The sequence below is a fragment of the Strongylocentrotus purpuratus genome, unplaced genomic scaffold (assembly GCF_000002235.5).
Source record: "Strongylocentrotus purpuratus isolate Spur 01 unplaced genomic scaffold, Spur_5.0 spur5_scaffold_13, whole genome shotgun sequence".
Lineage (NCBI taxonomy): Eukaryota > Metazoa > Echinodermata > Echinoidea > Camarodonta > Strongylocentrotidae > Strongylocentrotus > Strongylocentrotus purpuratus.
In genome coordinates, this window is record NW_022145598.1 from 18,817,117 (window position 1) to 18,838,222 (window position 21,106).

The following is a 21,106-nucleotide window of genomic DNA, read 5'->3' on the forward strand; positions in this document are numbered from 1 at the left end:
CTTATCAAATATTTCCTACGTTAATTCAATTTTGTTCCAGACACAATCAACTGTCAACATTTACAGTATTGACACTTGTAAATGATGCTTGTTTTAGGTATATATCTGATCCAAGGGGAATAGTTGCAATTTATAAATCAAGATAAATTAATAAATTATATTTCTCTATGCGCTTTACATTGTATTATGTAAAAGCTAAATTAATTATCTACTGTTGAATTATCCTCAAACAAAATTCTGACAAAATCTTGAAAATTAAAGTAGTACAACAATAACTAAATAGAACAACAGTATAATTCATTCTTAAATAATGATACAACAATTATGGAGCAAAATTTTATTCATATGTTACAAGTTATAGACATATACAATTTCATTTAAAATTATAAATAACAAAGCATGAAAATAATTAATTCTTAAAAAGCAGAGACTTCCAGGCGGTCCGGAGTGACATGCCCGGCGATCCGGATGTTGACCGCGATCTGGACTTTGAGAAGCCCTGCCCTAAACCGACCCCTTAGACTAAACTCATCTCATGACCGTGCACAACACATGTACATTAATGACTTCTTAATATCATAATACCCATGGAATGTCACCTTACATATAGAATTTATATTTGCACATAATTTGTAAGCTTGTCATATTATATGTCGGACTAATGTAAATGTTATGTTGCATGTTCTCTTTTCAATTTTGTATATATCCAATGTGCATGTTATACCATATTTACCTAATAAATCTTGTCTATCAAGTAATCATATTTTGTTTTATATCAAAGGGATTGGGTATCTTTGCCTCAAATTCTAAAGAAAATCCTGGATTAAGCTCATGCTGCAATCATAAATATAAACCTTTAGGTCAGTCAGGAATCCCATGACTTTTACAAGTTGATCGCCTGTCTGATTATCAAGCTATTTATGATTGGATATCATAATTTCAAAAACAGTTTTCCTAACGTTTTTTATAACACTACAGTCTATTAGGGAAAATGAGTACGGTAAAACTGGTCACTCAAAGATTTTTACTTTTTTGAGGCACTTCATGATCATTTTGAAGCGCAATTTCTTTTAGGGCTTCAATATTACACCATATCACAGACACTAATAACATGTAGGGCCATGCATCTCAGATTTAACATTGTTAAACAAAGACTTTAATAACCATCATTGGCGATTGATGAGAAGAGAAAATTCACTTGTGAACTCCTGTTCTGCACAAAAAAGCAGCAGATTCTTTTTTTTTAAAAGATTGATATTTAAGATCAATTTCAGCGTATTGTGTACCACAAACTAAAGCATAAACATGTGATAATATAGAATAATTCTGAGATCAACTACACATCATATGGCAAAGCTCTATACCTTTAATAGTCATACCGCAAAACCAACTCCACACTGACTCCAAACCAAACAATTCTTGGCGATCCAAGGTGATGTCATTTTCATACAGTCTTGTTGTTGTTCTGCAGTCAGTCTCATAGGTGTGACTGGGATATTAGTTAGCTATTTGGGTCAATTTTATAGGAAATCCTTTCGCGAGTGATGACTTATTTCTTTTTTGATCAATCCTTGCTCTCAACCAGGTCTCCGGGATCAGCTGAATGATGTAGAACAGGAGGTGGAGATGGTGAAAGATAACTTGGATGCAGTGGAAGATGGTCTGGCAGAGATAGAGAGAGGCATTGCAGCCATCCCCTCTCGTAAGTATTGATGATGATGATGATGGTGGTGGTGGTGGTGGTGGTGGTGGTGATGATGGTGGTGGTGATGGTGGTGGTGGTGATGACGGTGGTGATGATGGTTAGGGTGATAGTGAATGATGAAGTAGAGGAGGTGGAGATGGTGAAAGATAACTTGGATGCGGTAGAAGATGGTCTGGCAGAGATAGAGAGAGGCATTGCAGCCATCCCCTCTCGTAAGTATTGATGATGATGGTGGTGGTGGTGGTGGTGGTGGTGGTGGTAGTGATGGTGCTGCTGCTGATGGTGATGATGATGATGATGGTAGGAAAAACAGTTTTTGTGATGGTTTTGAAGATGATGGTGTTGTTGATGATTGTTGTGATGATTATAGTGATAATTATAGTGGTTACAATAATGATTTTGATAATGTCTGTAATCATAATAATGCTTGTTAACCAGTAGCAATGTATTGATAGGATAATGTTGACAAAAGAATGAAGATTACGATGATCTAACATCTACATTAATTCTTTTCTTGGGGTTTTGTTTTCTTGTTTACAGCATCTAGTGAATGCACCATCATTACTAATTGTGATGCAACCGATCCCACCTGTAGACTTGGTTATTCTGGAGACAACTGTAACATTGGTAAGAACATCATACCCCTTCTAATCGTATTGCCAACTGGAAAAGGGTGGTATAGTGTACAGTATTTGTACATGTACCTGGATTTAACATGTATGGAATAAGAGAAGTCAGTAGCCAAAAGGTTAAAGGTGAAATCCACCTTAATATTAAGTTGGTTTTAATAAAAGCAGAAAAATGAGAGAAATGGATCTGTGAAAGTTTGAGGAATAACCAATTATTAGAAATAAGAAAGTTACAAATTTTTGAATTGCAATCAATCAAACACAAATTGGCAACTTCGTGATGTATCTTGCGAGCTCCCCTCCCATTTGTGTTTCACTGATGACAAATTATAAAAATCTTTCTTATTTTGCTCAAACTCTTAATGACTGTTTCTCTCATTTTCTGCTTTTGATAAAACCAACTTAATATCAGGGTGGACTTCCCCTTTAATGTTTTACTTGTACAGGTACTTCATCCAAGTTATTGCTAGCTCTTGTCATGTAAAAATAGGGGTACAGGTAAGCAATATTGGTTTCAGTGTTTTATTTGTTCAATCAAAACAAGTATGTAAATAGCAATAATTGTATTATCCTTGGTTGAATACTCCACAATTTTCACAATTATTTCAATAAACCAACTTGAATTTAGAGGGGGCTTGCCCATTCATAGCAACACATCTTTTTCCGTCATCACGCAACTTGGAATAGTTTAAACAGGTGCTGACACGATTTTAGTTTGTCACATTATCATCACCATAAACTCTTCTCCATGTTGTTCGTCAGCTAACCTTGGAAACCTGGCAGAGGGCGCCGCAAACACCGCCATGGCCGCCGAAAGCATCGGAAACGACGCCAAGGACCGGGCCGATGACATGATCGACCGCGCTGGAGACGTCAAGGCGAAGCTCAACGGTCTTGGCGCTACGATCCAGGCAGCTAACGATAAGATGGCCTCTTCACAGAACTCTAGTAAGTTGGTAACCTCTTCGTTTATCATTCAATGGCCCGAATTCTTAAAGGAGGCTTAACTTAACCCATGGTTTAAACCCTCATTTACATAACCCAGTAAGTCGGTAACTCTTCATTTGATCATTCAATGAGTTTACTTCAATCTGCCAGCTATTCAATTTTCAAAGCTTATTTTCAAATATTCATAAAAACAGTATATGAAATACATGAATTAATATTTGAAACAACATACTTGTCACTTCACAATCATTACAAGTTTTAAAAAAAGGATTGGAAACTTCAACACGAGACAATATTAATACAGTAGGCTTACGGTTGCACCATGTGAGAGCGAGGGAGGATTTGGGAGTCCTGAAAAGGACTGTCGGTAATCTTTCTTTCTTGAGTGTGTGTGTAGCCCTGAAAAGGACTGTTGGTAATCTTTCTTTGAACTTATAGTTCTAAAGAGAACTATAGCGCTGGTTGGAGAGGATGGGTAGTAGGAGAGACAGGAATGGTTATATAATTTGAGGAATGATTCCTCTTTTGATATTGGATTTTTGTTTGTGGTAACACCTTATTGGGGTGTTCATACAAGAATTGTTGGGTTTATTTCAGTGAAAGTTACCAGTTCTTAAAGACCTGATCTTTTTTTTTTTTGGGGGGGGGGGCCTTTGTATCACTCAGAACATCAAACATTACTATATTTCTGCATTCTTTGCCATCGGTAAAGTTGACACATCAAAAGTAGTAGTTGGGTTTTCATACCGACAACAGAGCATCTGTCCTTGATGGCACTTATAAGTTTTTAGGCTTTGTAGGGAACAATAAGATTGTAGCACATGTTTCTACTTGATATCTTTCTAACTTCTATTGAACTAGGGAACCCATCTCCGGAAATCATCGTTGGTAAGGCCCGTTGTAAAAAGAAGCATAGTTCATAGCATAGCGATTTTTTTTTTCTTCAGTGTATTTCACCCACTTAAACCGTTATGAGCTGCATCACAAATATGTTGAGGCACCTCCTAAGTAGTCTTCACTACTGCAAATGAGCTTTAGAAGTCATCTGTTGAGAGCCAGAAGAATATTAGTATTGTTATAGAAAGTGTTTCGTCCTTTACTCTATCCACCTTCCCATCTCACAAACTAGATGAGTCCCTTTATTATGAATGGTTTATAGATGTACATGTATCACACCCAACATGCACATGTAACATCACTAAGATTCTAATTTCCCTTTACCCCCTCCTCCCTCCCCCCCCCTCTTTCTCTCTCTCCCTCAAACTCAAAGGCCCAAATTCACAAAGGAGGTTTGTCGACAAACCTAGGTTTATGTGCATCATTTGACACGTTTCAACGTGTTTCGAACCATGGTCAGCACATAAACCTAGTTTTGTCAACAAACCTCTGTGAATTCGGGCCACAAAGTCTCTCTCTCTCACTCTCTTCCTCCTCCTCCTCCTCCTCCTCCTCCCCTTCTCCCCTCTCCCCTTTCTTTTGCTCTCTGTGTAACCCTAAAAACATCTCTTTCCCTACTTCTCTCAACCTCTCTCTTGCCTATTTCGCTCTTGCATTCATCTACATATAAACACAATTTGCACTGAAAGAGATGAGTTAAGTAATACTTACTAAATATGAAAATCAACACATTTTCAAGTAGGCTAGCTACACTGTAGAAAAACTGCAAACATATTACATGTACCGGTACATGTATGTACATGAATGTTTTTATTGTACATCATTTTTAATAGCTGTTGCAATGCCAGACATGACTCTGGCAATCATCATGGATGTCTACAGTTACCAAAGTGTATTTAGGAGCAGCATGCATAGAATCGTAGTACATACATGTACTGGTCTATTGTATTTATCAAGATGTTCTCTGTATTCATGTACATGTGTAGTTACTCCTTGCTAGTCACCACTGTACATCTTATTCTTAAGACACATCACATGATGATGATGATGATGGTAATGGTGATGATGATGGTGATAATGGTGATGATGATGGTGATGGTGATGGTGATGATGATGATGGTGATGATGATGATGATGATGATGGTAGTGATGATGATGGTGATGATGATGGTGATGATGATGATGATGATGGTGATGGTGTGGATGGTGACAATGATGATAATAACGATGACATCCATAAATTTAAATTCAATTCTCTTCCATTCCCCCCCCCCCCCCCCCTGCAGTTGATGAAATCCGTGACATCGAAGGAAAGATCCCAGGCTTGAGGGACAGGCTCAGAATGCAGCACCGTCTCATGGACAACATGACCCTCTCCATGACCTATGACCTAGCCGAGATCCAGAAAAAGATTGCCGAAGCACGTTCACTGGCTAACGGAGTAAGGGATCATGTCCATCAAAATATGAAAGTTTTTAAAATGAAGGAAAAAACAGAAAAAAGAATTGACCCCTCCAAAAATAGATTTCCATTTGAAGGAAATATTTTTGTGTTTTATACCTCTTTTGATAATGCTGTGAATACCAGCTCTGATTGCATGTGCAATTCCAACTGATATACCTTCCCTCCCTCTTTTTGATATCATCTTATCTTATAAATCCCCCCCCCCACCCACTACGCTAGCAAGCTATGTCTTAAGATTAATATACAGTTAGCTTTGCTTATCAGTTACAGTACAGTAAGCACGGTTTTAACCCTTCACTTGCCTTTGTAGATTACAGGAACAATCAGCAGACTGCCAAACTTTAGTGCTGTCACAAAAATACTGTGTGAATGTACATTAAACAAGATGGCATTCCAAAATGAATTAGGACTTAAGCAGAGATGACGCTAAATGTGGATGATGATATAGCCTCTGCTCAGTACCTAGTACACACTTATACTGCTACGGTCAAGAAAGCATTGTCATCAGATTTGAAAATTTGGTGTCCAGGAGAATGATGGGAATATCATGGAAAGATATGAAAGCTAATAGAGAAATACAACATCTTGATAGGAATAGTTTAAGTAGTCACCTGAAGAAAATTCATGACAACTGATAATTATGGACAAATTGTAAATGGATTGAAAGATTTTCTCTTGAAAAACATGAATAATTTGCTGAAAAATCATATAGATATCGTTGAAAGGCGTACAATGCTTTGTGGCTAGCTGTGTCTTGCATGTGACGTCACAAATCTTGATGCTCTACGGAGGACAGCTAAAGGCAGAAAATCTGGATCTCCAAATTTTTGAGAGATGATTACTGCGGGCCCCAAACATATTTTGAAGAGGGAAGTTTTTATATTTGATCAGTAAGGCTTCCTCTTCTCAATGATAGGAATTTTGCATCAATTCAAAACACTTTCAATTTTTTGGGTGACTACTTTAAAGCAATTAAGGCAAAATACTTTGGCCACATTAATAGACATCAAAGTATCTTGAGAGATTTATTGTTGCAATCAACCTCTGAGCTGGGAGAAGATACCTTCATAGAGAGATAAACCAGTTCAAGTGTTTTAATGTGTGATACATGGAATCTTCTGAAAAGTACTCTTTTTGGAAGAATAATGATGCACTATACACAAGCTTTTCAAATCTGTTTTCCAGATATCAGATTTCTACAAAACACAATTCCTCTAAAAACAGATTAAAATTAAATTTCTTGATGATAAATTCATTGAAGGGTTTCCTTGAAACCTCTTAGTGCTTTAATAAGCTTTGCATGTAGAATGTTTATATTTTTGAAGCGAGAAGTTTGAATGGGCAGGCAGTTATGTAGTTCTTTGCATTTTGTACCTTTACAGCAAATTTAGGCTTCTCAGCGGTAACATACAATTGTTGTTTTACTCAGTTATCCAATTTGAATTAGGTTATCAATATTTGGTTGAGATTATAATGCAGTATGTATTGATGTTGCAGATAATTAAGTTTAATTTATGCAGCTGTTGATGAGATTATAGTATTCTTGGAAGTTTTGTAAATGAATGCTTTTTTTTTCTTTACCGGACCAAAATGTTATTTTCAATCCAAGACACAGAATGTCATGCCATTGAACTCCAAACAGTGAGTAGCAGGAAATAAAGACATGGCAGCATAGAAAAATTACAGTGTACTTTTAATACAGAAAATTATACAACATTTGCTTTTTGGTTTTATAAATAGACCTATTAAAAACAACGACCATTATGATCAACATTAGATAAATGGAGGCCCTGTGTAGAAGAGAGTCGCCATCTTTGCACGTTAAGAACCCACTGCACTATACGTTTAAGAGTAGGGGGAAACCCCAGTGAAGTGGTTTACCCTGCGCACCCCCAATCAGTTATACCGGGAGGAGAGACCCAAGGGTTACAGGGTTTCAGTTTGCTTTTCGCCTCCCAGGCACAGGTGACGCCAAATACTTAATAATAATAATAATAACAATATAATATATTGAGATGACACTATCACCCTTTAATTTACATGTACCTACCGTCAGATATCCACTAGAGGAAAAAAAATAGCAAAAAAGCTTTTCTTTATCGTAGGCCAGCAGAAGTATATAAGGCCATAAAGTTCAACTGTTTGTCAGTTTAGAAATATTTACTTTGCTGATCAAACAGCTGACGCGAAATGTAGGGCTTTCAGCTAGAAAAGCATTTAGTACAACTTTCGGAGAGAGACTAAAAAGAAAAATATATGCCTTTTTTCTCCCCACACTCTGATGACCTCTCCAAAATTCATGACAAATGAAATAGAAGTGGTAATATGGACATGGTCCCAATTTTCATTTAAAAATTAGCTCTGCAAGCAAAAAAAGAGATAAAAGTGCCTTTTCTTTAGTGTGAGTTAGATTTTCTTCATTCCACTTTGTATCATAACGCATTCTGCCTGCTCATATTTGTTTCTGTCATGATAACATCGTGAGGGTTAGATGTTTACTTCGTATCCATAGCAACTATCAGTAGAGTTTATACTAGTGGAAAAGTCGAGCATGAGTTAATGTTTTAGATGGTGAAAGGATTTTATTTTTTATTTGAGGCAGTGCCCTGTCAGTAGTATAGTAATTTAGAAGGGAAATAGGCAAAATGAATAGTCAGTGAGGCGAGTATTTATCTACAAGTATTTTAGAGGGTAAAATAGATTTAGGAAAATCCACCAGTTGTAATTCTAGAAACTACACATATTGCAACTTATGCAGTAAGATTGTAAGGAACTATTGGACTTTCATGTATGACAAGTTTGAAAGTTGATTTGAAGTAAACATATTTATATATTCTATGTAGATGGCGATAAATTCAGCATTCTTGCCACTGCATAAAGAATGCTGAATCAAGCAAAAAAAAAATGGTGACAAGGGAGCCAAATTATTACATTTTTGGTTAGATTGTTGGAATTTAAAACACAGAAAATTGGAAAGACAGGAAACGTGTGTTTTTTCTAATGGTACATGTTAACATTAGTTATGACAATAGGAGGGAAAGCTTGTAAATTCTATATCATGATACATTAGCTTTTCATACTAGAGGAGGAAATGCCTTGCTTCTGTTGATGGTAGATGTGTGTTCAGATTATGATTTTTCTTTTGTACCTTTTCTTTTCATTTATGCATTTTTCAATGTATATTTCTATTGTGCTTTCCATATTTTCTGAGATTGTGTCACTTGTGGCATGGCAGTTATTCATGAAATGTTTATCAGCTGTTTCTACTTTAGTTTGATGCTCGATGGACTGAAAGAATTTTTGACAAAGTATTTATGTTCAAGTGTTGCACTGATCCATAACTGTACACTGAACTCAAACAAAACACCCAAACTCCTTGTAGGCAATCAATTAATTATTGTTCTTCAGAACAACTTTGTTAATGTACAGTCCCTTCCAGATTATAGTAATCACTTTTCCCAGCATGATAATCACACTTCTTAGCATTCCAAGCAATCATTTATACAGTTAACGATTTTTGCCATTTTTTGTCAGCATGTCAAATATTGATTTGTCCCCATTGTTTTTTGAGAATGTGGCGTATTAAAGCTTACGTCTAAAAGTATTCTACAAAGGCCATACTTCAACCAGTCCACCTTTCATTCTTGAGTTACAAAAAAACACAAACAACTTCCAATTTATAAGGGGTATAAATAATTCAGTTGTGAACTGTACATGTAAACAGATAGATGACAAGTAAACTGCCATTTTGGGGTATTAGTTGGGGTCACTGATTTGCAACAGAATGAAAATCTATTTGTGTTCATGAAAAATACAGAGTACCGGTATATTTATGAATATCTCTTGTATATATATATATATATATATATATATATATATATATATATATATAGGTTATTTACTTCTTTTTCTTTGCCATGCGCTTAGTAATACGTACAGTGTATTTGTAACAGAATATTCTTTGAAGATCGTGAAAATAGGAAATTATTAGCCTTGAAAATTTGACAAATGTTTTGTTCAGCTTGTTGTATTGGTGTTCACTTCCATACACGTGCATCTATCGTCTGTTTGCTGTTTTCACCATTGTCTAATTTGAAATGAGCGGAGCACTCACGAACGAGGCACAAAGATTATTTCACAGTCCAACACTGCCTGCTTTTGAACAATGCCTGCTCAAGCACACAATCACCTCGCCTCTCGCAAACACGACTGCTATTAAACCTGTTCATGCATCGTTACTTTATCCACAGATCAAGGTCGCAGCCAAGTTTGGTCCAGACAGCTACGTAGAGCTCAAGGCCCCTGCGGAGGTTTCCGAATCTACCCCCATCTCGTCTTTCTCTTTCTACTTCACAACCCAAGCCAACGATGGACTCCTCTACTACGTCGGTGGCCCTGCAGCAGGGGTATGAACTCACCTTATTTTTTTTTATTGACAAATTACATATGGAAGGAATGATTTATCCTTGAAAAACACGAACAATTTGCTGAAAAATCATATAGATATCATGGAAAGGTGTTATATCTACATAGTAGCTGTGCAATATGAATTGATCTAATCGAGGGGTCAGTGACGCAAAGACTGAGCACTTGGGCCTTATGGAGTTAAGTCTATGTTTCACTAGCCATTGACTTGAATGGTGTTAAGTCTTTGTGTTTCCTGGAAAGCCCACATTTTTCTGAACATTTTTATAAAATATTGAGTTACGTCTTTGTGTCACTGAGCTTTCGTGATTATAATATAATTATTATTATTAAAACATCTTCCCTATTTTGACGTCCGAACAGGATGATTATCTTGCCCTCACCTTGGAGAACAGGAACCTCGTCTTCCGATACAACCTCGGTGATGATGACGCCATGGCAACAGTAGCTCAGGACGTCACTGATGGACTGTGGCGATACGTCCTAGTAGAGAGGTATGTTAATGTACATATGCTTTTTATTGGATCCCCCCATTTCCTCAGAAATTAAGAATTCCTTGTAATAACTTTATTTTGTGCAAAGTGTATTTGTAGAGAAGTATATGACATGCACAGGGCGTATCCAGGATTCTGTAAAGGGGAAGGGGCACAATTCTATTAAATTTCTGATGAGGGAGGGAAAAAAAGGTTAACACGTATTCAATCTCTTACCAGTACCGGTAAGCAAAAACAAACTTATTTTCAGGCACCGTTTGGGGGTAAAAGTTCTGAAAGGGGAAATAAAAACAATGGGAAGGGGATTAGCACATTTTTTTGTACTTGTAGAATTTGACTTTAGGTCTTAAAGCCCGTCTGTACTAGTTTGGCCAGGGGGATTAGACCTCCCTGCATGGTCACTGACAGGTGGTTATCTCATCAAATCTGCTCTCATTTATCATAAGAAGAAGAGGATCATGGGGGACCAATGGTCACCGATTAGGCATTGGTTTCTATATAGAGGGCGCAAGTAGCTATAAGTAGTGCAGTGGGGCTTCAAGATGATTTCAAAGTGATACATGGAGATGAAACAAGTGTCTTGAATTATGAATCTTCAGGTATGGTCGCTATGCCAAGGTCACGGTTACCACAGAGAGCACCGGCGATCAGGACGGAGAGTCGTCAACCACTGGAGTCTTTAACCTCCTAGATCTCCAACCAGAGTCCATCATGTACATTGGAGGTGCTCCACAAAGTGCTGATGTAAGTGAATGATGATGATGGGGGCTGGGGATGGTGGTGTTGGTGGTGGTGGTGATGATGATGGTGGTGGTGGTGATGAAGATGATGATGGTAATAGAGGTGATAGAGGGATGTTTGATGATGTTGTTGTTGATGATGACAGCAATGATGATGTTGATTGTGACGGGGGCCGGGGTGGTGGTGGTAGTGGTGATGAAGATGATGATGGTGATAGAAGGATGTTTGATGATGGTGTTGTTGACGATGACAGCAATGATGTTGATGATGGTGATGATGACAACGATGTTATGCATGGTGTTCTTGTGGATCACATTTTGTCTCCCACCTTTTTTAATATTTTTTATGTTTGATGAATCATGTGGCAATTTTATGGAGATGATATTCTTAATTGTGAATAACCCCAACCGATATCAATGATAATGGATTTTTGTTGATGATGCATGCATGTACATCAGTATAGGCCTCAATAAGAACTCGACAGCACATTTGCCTCGGGGTCCGAGAGAGTGTTAAAGTGTCGGTAGTTTATAATGATACACTTTCCATACAGAGTAGTACATTGTTTTGATGTCATGGGGGGGGGGGTGCGTGCATTGCTCAAGACCCATCGGTTGTAACAGTGAGTGCTCTCTTGTTGATTGACAACACAATTAGCCTTTGAGAACCTAGGGTTATGTGCCTTTAGTGATTAATCACTGTTTTTCTCTCAACCAAACAGTTACCAGGAGTGATCAGCAACCGCGACTTCATCGGCGGGGTGGACGAATTCCAGTTTGGCGAGACGCCCATCGGAGTCTGGAACTTTGTCAATGCTAGCTCTGTTAACGAGGGAATCATGAGGTTTGTCAGTCATCAAACATTGTTTAACTGTTTTACAAATTTAAAGCAATGAAGTTAAACAATTTATGAGCTTTTTATTTATATTCTATAATTCATAATAAAAATTTGTGAGCTCTCTGATGCATTTTATGTCAATGTTAAAGGTTATCATTATAGAAATGTCCCCTGACAATGACTTCTTTTCAAATGCCCTGATATTCAAAACATGTTGAGAGCTTAGCTTAGGGTAGTCACCCGAAGAATCTAAAGTGTTTTGAATTGATGCAAAATACATATCATTGCGAAGGGGAAGCCTTACTGATCAAATATGCTTCCCTCTTCAAAATATGTTTGGGGCCTGTAGAAATCAACTCTCAAAAATGTTAATTTTGAGATCCAGATTTTCTGCCTTCAGCGATCTTCCATAGAGCATCAAGATTCGTAACGTCACACGCGAGACACAGCTAGCCACATAGCATTTTACGGCTTTCCATGATATCAATTGATTTTTCAGCATTTTATTCATGTTTTTCAAGAGAAAATCTTTCCATTCATATGTAATTGTCCATAATTATCAGTTGTCGTGAATTTTCTTCGGGTGACTACTTTAAGAGTTTGAACCAGACTTTCAGGCTACATATACTTGGTCTCACTTTCCTATTTCTGTGTGCAGTGCTGTTCCGTATTTTTATATTTCAGCAATATTTGATCAATTTTTTATTAGGATACAGTGAAGCCAAAAAGTGACATTGGAAGATAACCAAATACATTTGTTCCTTCCTTCCTTTCTTCAGGAATGTGACGGACCTGGCGGTGACGACCGATCCCGACGATCCTAACTCTGCCGTGATGTTCGACGGGTCGGGTTATGCCATTGTTCAACGCGGCACTAAAGAGATGTCGGTCGGTAACCGCATCCAACTTCAACTCAAGACCCTCTCTCCCAACGGTCTCCTCCTCTTTGCAGGAAATGAGGTATGTTCTCAGTTTTTTTAATCATCTTAAGCAGGGCTCCCACTTAGCCGAGTTGGAGCCTCGAGTTGTGGCTAGCTGGCGCGATCTTATAGCAAGCAGTTTTATCATTAAAACATACACTGTATTGCTTGATATCAAGAATTAAATTCTTGATATCAAGAAATCGACTTCTTGATATCAAGAATTACCATTGCTTTACAATGTAAAATTATTTCTTGATATCAAGAAATATGTTTTCATGATAAAACGGCTTGCCATAAGATCCCGCCAGCTCGCCACAACTCGAGGCTCCAACTCGGCTAAGTGGGAGCCCTGCTTTATGCTGTCCGTCTTCCTCTTCTGTCGCTGTTCCTCCATCTCTATTTTTCTCTCTGTTCATATAATGGGCAAGGTTAAAGAGAAGGTTGAGTTCTGGGAAGAGGTGACAAATAATTTGTGAGCGTTATCATCGTATTATGCAAGTGTGGAAGAACATCAGATTAAAAATTGTCCCTAAAAAGCATGGCTCTTCAAATGCCTTAATATTCTAAATATGGCATGTAACATCATAAAAATTGGGACAGATTTTTATGTCACATGTTTGTGTAGTCCCATATACATCTTTCTGTGTACAATGCTTGTTACTTTACCAAGACTGGGCCAAATTTCTTATCATTTTGATGATTCCAGAACCTTGCAGTACACACCAATACTTATAATGCTAGATGATCAACCATTTCTGATCGATTCTTCACCGTTTCTTTCACAATGCAATCGCATGACCAGAACTCAACTTTATCTTTAAGTTAATTCCTAGGTCCTCATCAACTCCCACATCCCTTTCTGTTTCTTTTCTTCTTTCAATGATTTATAATATCTTCCCCGTCTTGTGTTGCTTTTCAAACACGGTAGGGCGATACTTTCTTCATCGAGATGCACAGAGGTCGCATCTACCGCACGTACAACCTGGATCAAATGCTGAATCTGTGTTTCTTTTCTTATCTTAGCAATTGCTAACAACTTCCCCATTCTGTCTTGCTTTACAAACACGATAGGGCAATACTTTCTTCATCGAGATGCGCGGAGGACGCATCTACTACGAGTACGACCTCGGTTCCGGACCTGTCTCCAAGATGTCTAAGAATATTTACAACAACAACAAGTGGACTACCATTACCATCTTCCGTGTCGGCAAGGCAACCCAACTCTTCACCATTTCTCAGGGACCCATGTGAGTATAAATTTGAACTTTGAACTTTTTTTGGAAAATTGAATGTAAAATCTCTACCAAACTGCCAATGTGACATTACTCATATGATGAAGTGTCAAAGGTCAATTCCAACCGTTACGGAATGACACAGTTGGAGAAGTTTCAATTTTTAATGAAGAATGTCATAGACAATGTGATAAAGACCTACATATTAATGATTTGATATATTAACTAATATGAGGTACTTTCACATTTGGGTTCCCTATCAACCTCTCATCAAATTTGTGAAATATTTAATTTTATATAGCTGATAAGGTATTAACTTATATGAGGTACTTACACAACATTTGGGTTTCCAATCAACCATTTATTGAATTTATGGAATATTTAATTTTGTATAGGTTTGTTATGGAATTACATAGAAGGTTACTTCTAGCCCCAAGACAAAATGCAGATTAAATTACTAAAAAAGAATAGAATCAGTCATGAATGTGCCATGGCTTTATTATTGTTGTGAGTTTACAAGGTTTTTGCATTGCTACAGGGGACAAAGGTGCATACATGTGGCATTAATACTTGTTCTATTCGACAAGAACATGGCAGCTTAGGAGTTAGAGGTATAGGCCAGTTTTGGAAACGCCCCCCCCCCCCCCACCCCTCTCTAAAAATGCAATGGAAGCTCTTATTACCAATTGTGTGAAAGAATATGTTGAGACTAACATGTGATGATACAAATTTTGCCTGGAAATCGCCTAGTAATTGATATATTTGGGAAATTAATATGTCTATCCGGACTGGATAGATATCGCGTAGTCCCATATACATCTTTCTGTGTACAGTGCTTGTAACTTTACCAAGACTGGGCCAAATTTCTTATCATTTTGATGGTTCCAGAACCTTGCAGTACACACCAATACTTATATGCTAGATGATCAACCTTTTCTGATCGATTCCACAACATTTCTTTCACAATTCAATCGCACGACCAGAACTGGTCTATACCTTTAAACAGCAAATCATAACAAGCAGACAGTGATTAACAAATTTCCTATGTGATGTGTTTGTCATAGTTCTGAGGACTTTGCCCAATTCTCCTCACCTGGGGCAGAGACTGAGCTTGAGACAAACAATCTAATCTACATTGGTGGATTAGTGGGCGTTCCAGATGACCAGTTCACGTAAGTAGAAAAAGTCCTTTGGAATCTGATTGATGAGAAAAATTGATGAGGATGACTAGGAAGAGGAGAAGGAGAAGGATGATGATGATGATGATGATGATGATGATGATTAGGAAGAGGAGGATGAATGATGATGATGATGATGATGATGATGATGATGATGATGATGATTAGGATGATGAGAATGAATGATGATGATGATGAGAAGGATGATGAAGAGGATTATGAAAAGAAGGAGGAGGAGAAGGATGATGCTGGTTCTGATGATGAAAATGATGTTGAGAATGAAAATGATTAGTTAGTTCGTACTCTAAAATGACCTGACCAGATGATACTAGTATGTATCGTCATTCTTCAAGTAGGAATATAATGATTAAACCCATCTCCTCCCTACTATTCTCTTTCAGACGTGTCACCCGGGAGAGTTTCCGTGGCTGCATGGCCAACCTTGTCATCAGCTCTCAGAACGTTGATCTGACCGCTGCAGATGTCCAGACGGCTGGATTCTTCCCAGCATGCATCCGCCAGGTAAGTCCAAAGTCCAGCAGGAATTGATGTTAGCGGTGAGCGATTTTGAACTGGTAACGCGGAAGAGAGTTCTGGTAAAAACACAAAATAACTTAATTTTCAGGCCTTTTCAAGGCTTGTAATGTACGGAAGGTACCAAGCATCAACATGTTGAGTATCTTTATAGGTCAGTGCTGTAAAGGCAACTGGGGGGGTTTCATGAAGCTGTTCGTAAAGTTACCCATTATTTTACGAATGACTTAAATATGAAAAGCCAAATGGGATGCTCAATCTTTTTTAACTGCATCAACTAAAGTTGAACTGTGCAGATGTAGATTAACATTCTAATTATAACAAACATTTTAATGCAAAGTATATTTTTTGCCATAATTTAATTGACGTTATTGGAAATGTAGTCACACTTTGTTAAAACATCAGGAAAAACTTTGGGCATCCTTTCTGGCACTTCATATTCAAGTCGTTCGTGAAGTTATCCCTGTGTGTTGTTGTTTTTATTGTAATTTGTGTCTTTGAATTTGCAGGACATCCGGGTGGCCACCTACCCCGGCCCCAGTGGTGGTTACACCGAGCTGGCCATGCTCGATGATCTGGACCTGATGGACGATGGGGACTTCATCCTGCGCTTCCGCACCGAGCAGCCCGATGGTCTGATGCTCTACACTGCTGATGACACGCAGGTAAGGAGGGGTCAAAGGTGGAAGGTCATATCAAGTTTGTCTTTAAAGCCTTACTTTCCTACTTGTAGCTACTTGCGCCCTCTATATAGCAAACATTGCCTAATCGGTGCCTGTTTGTCTCCCATGATCCCCTTTTTCTTATGTTAATTGAGAGCTTATTTGACGAGATAACCACCTGTCGGTGACCATGCCAGGAGGTCTAATCCCCCTTGGCAAAACTAGTGCTGACGGGCTTTAAAATTATTATATTGGTGTCATCTTTAGCAGTCTCCGTTTATGGACACCGCAGCAGACAGCACATTTTGGAATTTGTTTTCTTTTACGGTAATCCTTTTGAATTTCTCTGTGAGTATGCAAGAGACCTCAAGTTGTTTTGAAATCTTTAAACACTAATCTCTGGCAAAAGAGCTATACATGTATGTAATTGTTCAAGAGAAGGTTGAGTTCTGGGAAGAGGTAAAAAATAATTTGTGAACGTTATCATTGTTATTATGCAAGGGTGGAAGAACATCAGATTAAACATGTTCCCTGAAAAGCATGGCTCTTCAAATGCCTTCATATTCTAAATATGACATGAAACATCGTAAAAATCCAGGGACAGATTTTTTCGCCACGTGTTTTTGTAGTCTCATATACATCATTCTGTGTACAGTGCTTGTAACTTTGCCAAGATTTGGCCAAATTTCTTATCATTTTGATGATTCCAGAACCTTGCAATACACACGAATACTTACATACTAGATGATCAACCTTTTCTGATAGATTCCACACCGTTTCTTTCACAATGGAATCACATGACCAGAACCCAACTCTATCTTTAACATTGCTTATAATTCCTGACATGACCAAGGGCAGATCCCAGATTTGGGGGGAGAGGGGAGGCTCAGGGGGGGGGGGGGGTTCCTGGAACGAGATTTAAGGAATCCTTCACTCCATGAGTGTGGGGGGGGGGGGGGGGGGGAGGGGGGAGTTGTTGGATGAAAAATGAAAAATTTCTAGCTTATTTTCCGCCTCCTTTATTTCTCATTTTCTCCCTCTTCCCTTTCTTTACCCCACTTATCTAGGGGAGCCCCCCCCCCCCCCCTCCCCACACACATGTGCATAGACATACACTTTCTATTCATAGCATACAAGGAAAATTATCTTATCAAAACGTTTTTTCTTAACTATCTCTCAGGGTTCATCTCTTGCAATCATGATGAAAGACGGAGCCGTCCTTGTAGTTGCTCATAGGGACGAGACCGCCGAGCTTCTCACCCCCGAGGATACCTACAACGATGGAATGTGGCACACCATTAACGTGCGTCGCCCTGCAAGAAGAGCTAATGCAAGGTGAGTACCACCTGACGTATATCACATGATTTCTAGTTTGATCGCTTCTAGGCTGCTGGCTTTGAATTGTATATGAAATAAGATAGACTCGTACAGTCAAACCTCATTTAGCGACCACATGATAGAAAGACCACTTGTATTTTATTTCCGTTGATTAGTGAAATCTGTGAAAATTAATGTACCTCAAATATTTCTACTTTTACAGAAGTGTATCTTGTGAAAACTTTATGAAAATAACCTATAGCTAAACTGTGAAACAAGTTCTTTGACAGTTTTCCCATTTAAATTCATGTATCAAAATGAACCAGCGTTTCTGTAGGATGTCAGCAGATTTTGAGGGTCGATGACACAAAGACATAACTCCATATTTAGCCAAAATGAGTATTTGATATCAACATGTTAGAAAAATGTGGGCTTTCCAAGAAACACAAAGACTTAAATCCACCCAACACATTGACGTCAATGGCTAGTGAAACATAGACTTAACTCCTTAAGGCCCAAGTGCTCAGTGACACAAACCACTTTTTCTCCAAACGGAGTTACGTCTTTGTGTCACTGACCCCTCGGTTTGTACTTATTTTGCCTCTCCCTTAAGTGGTCTTTATAAACATGTTTGACTGTACATGTCTCATCAGCTCGGAGCCAAAAGGGAGTTATCATAACTCATATTATTTAACACAGAGTTAATGCCCTTCTGGCTCTTAATCAGATAGATGATGAGTTGCTACTGTAGTTCAAACAACTTTATACTAGTACTAGATTAGTAATGCTTGCCATTAGGGTCTGTACCATTCATTTAGTAGCGTAGTTGTCAGCTCAAATAACATCTTATGCGGAAGACTAAATGCAATACATTTTATAGCAATTTGTAGAAATACTGCATTTTTACAAATGCAAATTTATGTTCACTAAACATGTGGCCAGTAGCAGTTTGAAATTAGTGGAGCTTTAAGCAATAGATGAAAATCATATTTAGTTTATGAGATGTGTTCTACTATTTAAAGGAATTTGTCGTAAATCTCTGTGGCATCACTGACATCTACGTGTATCTGCATTTGAGAAGACATATATACTGGTTGAGCATGTACATTGTTCCTCCCAAAATAGTGCGTTTGAGGAGCTCACTTAAAAAATGAGAACATCGCTATTTAATGCAGTAGAATTCAGAATTCAAATTAATGAAACTATGTGTAGTATCCACTGCAATTATATTCATTGTGCTTTTAGTAGTTAGTGTCTATTTATCATGATCATGTGTAGACCTAAAAAATGCCTAACCTATTACGCTTGTTCCTAAATGGTATTGTAATGGCCTCCCTTGCTTCAAATCTTCAATTTAGAAAGTTACTGTGATGATGGTGATATTTAGGACGATATATTTTTTTAAAAGGGGGTTATTTTGGAAGTTTTATTTCAGGCGTTCAAACGTCTGATTGTTAAAAATTAATAATGCAGGGCGATTATGGAAATCGCTGTGATAACATTTTTACTGGTCTTCTCTTGTGAATGAATGTATTAAACCTGTGAATTTGTGCACAATTGTGGCAAATTTTCATCTCATCAACACCTTTCGCACATTTTTTTTGTTCTTATTTATATTTGAAGAAGAAAAAGACACTTACAAAAGTTAAGTCATTATTTGAGATTTTTGTTTTTTCACAGACCCGTATTTAACTATTTTCATGATCTTATGAAAAGAACTAAATGTTGAGTTTGTTTCTTTTTTTAACAGCAGCTAGAAATTAGCTGCAGTTTTTTTTTTAATAAGGACCTTTATTTAATTTTGCTTTTATAATGGAAGAGACTCGTGTTCTCTATCCCTCTTTAAAGCTTTCATCCTCCCCTTCGCTCCCCTTCTCCCTTCCTTCATCTTTCCTTTTAAAGGCTTCTCCCTCTGATTAAGCTTAATTAAATACTATCTCATCCCTCATTCCCTCAATTTAAAATTTAGGAGAAACTCGTGCAGATGATTTCATGGTGGAACTGTTTGAACAACAAAACTTAGTGTTTCCTTCACAATTACAAAACAGTTTAATATTATTATGTACATTTACTTTTTCAGTAGAAGATACAAATACACTTAAAGGGATTGGGTATCTTTGTCTCAGATTCTAAACAAAATCCTGGATTTAGCGCATGCTGCAATCATAATTATAAACATTTAGGTCAGTCAGGAATCCCATGACTTTTACGAGCTAATCGCCTGTCTGATTATCAAGATATTTACGATTGGAATTCGAAATTTCAAAAAATGTTTTTCCAACAGTTTTTATAACACTACAGTCTATAAGGGAAAATGAGTATGGTAAAATTGGTCACTCAAAGATATTCACTTTTTTGAGGCACTTCATGATCATTTTGAATTTGAAGCGCAATTTTTTAGGGCCTCCATATTACACTATATCACAGACACTGATAACACGTAGGGCCATGCATCTTAGATTTGTAAAACTGGAAACATTGTTACACAATGCCCTAAATACTGCTTTTAAAAGAAGGATGATTGAAAATGTTTTTGATACTTCATAGAAATCTCAGTCCTATGGAAAGTCTGCCAAACCATAACACTAGTTGTAACCTTTGACCCAATCACTAATGCTAAAATTTGAATCGTCTGCATTTCAAACAAAATCAGACAAAATCCCAAAGAAAGTTGCTTCATAATTTATGCTACCATTGACCTGCAAAACCTCTCCCCGCTTAACGTTCAATGATTATATATATATATATATCTCCCAATCTTTTTTCCTCGCTGCAATTTCAATCCTTTATTTAACCTATTAGCCCTGGTTTTGATGAGTAAGTAGTCAAATATTATTTCTTAGAACTTTTTATATTACTCGTTTTAGTTTTAGTTTTTAGCTTGTTTAATTTATAGCTTTCTTTAACCCTGCATGCCAATAACTTCACATGCACCTTTGTATGTGTGATTATTTTTTAAATTCACATAATACCCAATTATTCACTTTCTAACAGCAGCTTTTTTGTCTTCTGTTTATGATTTTGTCTTAATTTTTCTTTCCCAATTTGCAACCTCTGTTTTTGTCAGACCTTTTTACCCTTTTTTCCTCTTGATTTGCACTTATAATAAATCTTATTATT

The 21,106-nt window shown here is 37.5% G+C and overlaps 1 protein-coding gene across 1 annotated transcript in view; it reads left to right on the forward strand.

The window, feature by feature from the left end:
* Window positions 1-21,106, forward strand: part of LOC578626 (laminin subunit alpha) — a 101,306-nt gene that overhangs the window by 68,947 nt on the left and 11,253 nt on the right. The window contains exons 55-70 of the mRNA XM_030983592.1: window positions 1,586-1,620; window positions 1,836-1,917; window positions 2,246-2,332; window positions 3,097-3,282; window positions 5,466-5,620; window positions 9,894-10,049; window positions 10,432-10,562; window positions 11,162-11,306; window positions 12,025-12,146; window positions 12,920-13,100; window positions 14,135-14,310; window positions 15,360-15,467; window positions 15,875-15,995; window positions 16,517-16,672; window positions 17,850-18,004; window positions 20,789-20,803. Coding sequence (XP_030839452.1) covers window positions 1,586-1,620; window positions 1,836-1,917; window positions 2,246-2,332; window positions 3,097-3,282; window positions 5,466-5,620; window positions 9,894-10,049; window positions 10,432-10,562; window positions 11,162-11,306; window positions 12,025-12,146; window positions 12,920-13,100; window positions 14,135-14,310; window positions 15,360-15,467; window positions 15,875-15,995; window positions 16,517-16,672; window positions 17,850-18,004; window positions 20,789-20,803 — 2,011 coding nt within the window. The remainder of the gene's footprint in view (window positions 1-1,585; window positions 1,621-1,835; window positions 1,918-2,245; window positions 2,333-3,096; window positions 3,283-5,465; window positions 5,621-9,893; window positions 10,050-10,431; window positions 10,563-11,161; window positions 11,307-12,024; window positions 12,147-12,919; window positions 13,101-14,134; window positions 14,311-15,359; window positions 15,468-15,874; window positions 15,996-16,516; window positions 16,673-17,849; window positions 18,005-20,788; window positions 20,804-21,106) is intronic.